We start from the raw sequence: 3270 nt of genomic DNA, 5'->3' as shown, positions 1-3270 counted from the left end.
GCCCCACACGAGCAACTTTGACCACCGGCCACCGCACACACGACACATAGGTGGGCGGCTCACCTGCTTTTATGATTTTCAGAATCAAATACACAAGTGGGTTTGCCTACAACCAATCATACTTCAACACGTAGAATAGCAGAACAACCACTGTCAAACTCAACCCGCACGCGTCAGATTCCAAGCCATAACAAAAATAATTTCATTTTCTAAATATGGAAAATACGCACACGCATTGCAGACACGGACACAACAATCTCTTATTTTCATTTCATATCATTACACATTTTCTTTCCACTTCCACTACCTAGAAAATAAAAAGAAAAAACAAAAGATACAGACATGAAAAACCCACCAAAAACGATAATAATATTTACAATTTTTCCCCAAAACTTATGTATAATCACTCTAAAACCCAAACTATGTTCTTTTACACTACAAAGACTACTTTTTATTATTTGCCATTCAGTCCCCATCCTTTATTTTATTGTCCTTTTCTCCGACTTTGCCACTTCTATTTTCTGCTGCTGCTGCTGCTGCTTCTATGTACACATTACTAGTGATGAGCACTAAACCTCCCATGCTGGCCAAGAGAAGCTCCAGCATTGGGTTAGTATATCAAGTGGATTGCTTAACTGATAAAAAGTACTATAGCTACTAGCTAGTATTCTATGGTCAGCCCTCCGAACGGGGCGCGGTGGGGGATTCCCTTTCTTCTTTTGGCAGTTTGGTATCTAACCAAAGTCGGAGGCGGCGTTGAGGGAGAGAAGCTTCGCTCTTTGTCGTTGTTCTTGTATCTACCATGGCGGCTGCTGCTGTAAGAATCCTCAGAATCCGACTTCATTACTGCTTGTTGTTTCTTCTTCTTCTGAAAATTCTTTGATGTGCCAGCAAGCTGCAATGGATGACCATTTTGATTATTAAGAAATTCTAATAAAAAATATGCAATCAAGTACAGGTTCACCATTTCAATTATATCTACTAAGAAATATGATCAACCCCATAAGAAATTGCCATCCAATGAGAAACAAGAGTCACTTGTCAAACCAAACTTGATTAACCCAGAAATCCAATTCAACTTTTTCACACTTGTAATCAGTTTGGTTGATAAGAAATAGTGGGAAAATAGCAGAAAGTTCTGTAGATACTGTACAGCCTAATAAAAGTCAAACTCACTTTAACCACATAAATGAATAAACACACAAAAGTTGAACTTTCAATGCCCTTGCAGAAAAAAAAACAAAGAGAGAACATAATGGTCTAAATTCCCCTTTTTCACTCCACATTACCACCATTTTCTCAGGAAACAAACAGAAAAGCAATAAAAAGAAAGGCACAAATGATATTATATATACCTTGCAGCCAAGGGAGCAGAAACGGAAGGAATCAAGAAGGCTTCGCTCGCAGACATCGCAGGTGTTGGTGACACCTTTGCCAGGCCTAGGCTGAGGCCTTTCATTCAAGAAAACAACTCTCGCACTGTTGATCACATAAGTCTGGACACCAGATATGTCCAGCACCTTCTGTATCTCTGATACCCTTATCACATCATGGTATGAGGACCTCCTTATCTGCAATTCACAAAGAAAATATCAAGCGTTAGACAATTCCAGATTCACGACTTTTTCTTTTGGTTCCAGGAAAATACAAATCAATCTCAGAAAGAAGAAATCCCATGTAATTCTGGGGTAGGAATGAAACATCCGAGCCTTTCTAAGAAATGAAACTTAATTTAACAGAGAATGCCCAGTTTGGACACTCAGAAAAATTAAGGGAAAAAAAAAAGCCTGATTCTGGTAAAGTACGACCTACACTTCACAATATGAAAATCAAAACTGAGAAAACCTCATTTTCACAAAAGGGAATGAAAAACGAACTCAATTGAGAAACAAGAAACTCAACGCATTGAATCCAAATGCCATAAAAGGATTGAAAAACAGAGGATTCACATATATAGACAAAAGAGAAAAAAAAATATAAAAGGGAGGATTAAACCCATATGCCAAAAATAGGTTTGAAATGAAGAATGATTGAATTAATTGACAATTACTTCACCTGAATAGCGTGATGGTCCTTGTGGTAGGCTAGGCAGAGGGAGCAGAGAGCCCCATTCATGCAATCCATACAATACATATTACATTCACTTTTATGGGAATCAGCGTGCAATTTGCATTGAACAAAGAAGCTCTCCTTTAGCAGAGGCCTTAGCCACTTCGGCCACCTGTTGTCGTCGTCGTCTTCTTCAGGTCCTCCGGCACCCTACACAGGCCATCAAAAACCATTAAGGAAGTTCATTAGAACTGAAACATATACCAAACACCATAGTTTTTAATCAAGTCAACCAAACATTCGATGAAAATAATAATAATAAAGAACGATAAAGAAAGCTGCATTCAATCAAACAAAGGCTATTGACTCAAATCAAGTAAAAAAGAGAGAATTTTAAGAAAACCCAGATGAAAAATTATACCATGATTCTCCTATTTCTAGGCTTGATAGTGGTTTCCTGATTTTCGATCGCCAGCTTGAATGAAGCTTATGAAAAACAGAGCACTCTGCTTGTATTAAGGAGTAAATGAGTGTGTATTGGCTCTAATGTGAGAGAGAGGGAGAGAGAGAATGCAAAGCTATACAATATATTCACAGAGAGAAGAAGAGGAGAGGCGGCTGTTGTTCTATAGAGAGAAGCAGCAATGTAATAAACTTAAAAGAGGAGAGAGAGAGTGGAGGTCGTTCTTATCCCAAACAAGTCAATACAAAACTCCGAACCAAAGTTCAAACCTAAATCCGAACCCAAACCTAAAGGTTAACCATAGATGCGTTGAATGCAAGGAACCTACCTTCTCCTTGGTCCTTCCTTTCAATTTCCATTTCATTTTCTCTGCATTTGCCCATCCTCTCTCTCTTTGGTCTTATCGTAGTTTCTATTTTATTTATTTTATTTATATTTAAAGCTTTTTTGTTACCACTCATTATTGGTGTTTAAATTAATAATTTATATTATTTAAGGAATGGGATATTTAATTTAATTTAATTTAATTTAATTTATTATAAAAAATGAAATTTGTGCATTGCCATTATTGTACTAAATTCAGTGTACCTGCTTCTTATGTGTATTTTTATTGATGACAAATATTTTTTTTTCTTTAAAGTATTTCTTTAACTCTTAGTCTTAATGTGAAACCATATTTAGAGTATTTTTCTTGATCAAATTAATTTAATTAGATTTTACAAGGGAAAAAAAAAGTAAAATTTGGAAACTAGCTTTTT

The 3270-nt window shown here is 36.4% G+C and overlaps 1 protein-coding gene and 1 long non-coding RNA gene across 2 annotated transcripts; one reads left to right on the top strand and one right to left on the bottom strand.

Annotated features, from left to right (window-relative positions):
* Positions 1-235: 235 nt before the first annotated feature.
* On the bottom strand, positions 236-2701 carry LOC110602427 (protein RGF1 INDUCIBLE TRANSCRIPTION FACTOR 1). Its single transcript, XM_021739949.1, has 4 exons — positions 2471-2701; positions 2056-2259; positions 1356-1571; positions 236-895 (listed from the first exon to the last, which is right to left on the bottom strand). The coding sequence occupies exons 1-4, from the start codon at positions 2471-2473 to the stop codon at positions 662-664; spliced, it is 657 nt and encodes a 218-aa protein (XP_021595641.1). The 5' UTR covers positions 2474-2701; the 3' UTR covers positions 236-661.
* On the top strand, positions 1552-1797 carry LOC122722003. The gene is made up of 2 exons (XR_006348840.1): positions 1552-1688; positions 1719-1797. It is a non-coding gene; the product is annotated as an uncharacterized LOC122722003 (long non-coding RNA).
* Positions 2702-3270: the final 569 nt, after the last annotated feature.

Source organism: Manihot esculenta, chromosome 15 (genome assembly GCF_001659605.2).
Source record: "Manihot esculenta cultivar AM560-2 chromosome 15, M.esculenta_v8, whole genome shotgun sequence".
Classification (NCBI taxonomy): domain Eukaryota; kingdom Viridiplantae; phylum Streptophyta; class Magnoliopsida; order Malpighiales; family Euphorbiaceae; genus Manihot; species Manihot esculenta.
This window is presented reverse-complemented; position numbering and strand designations above follow the sequence as displayed.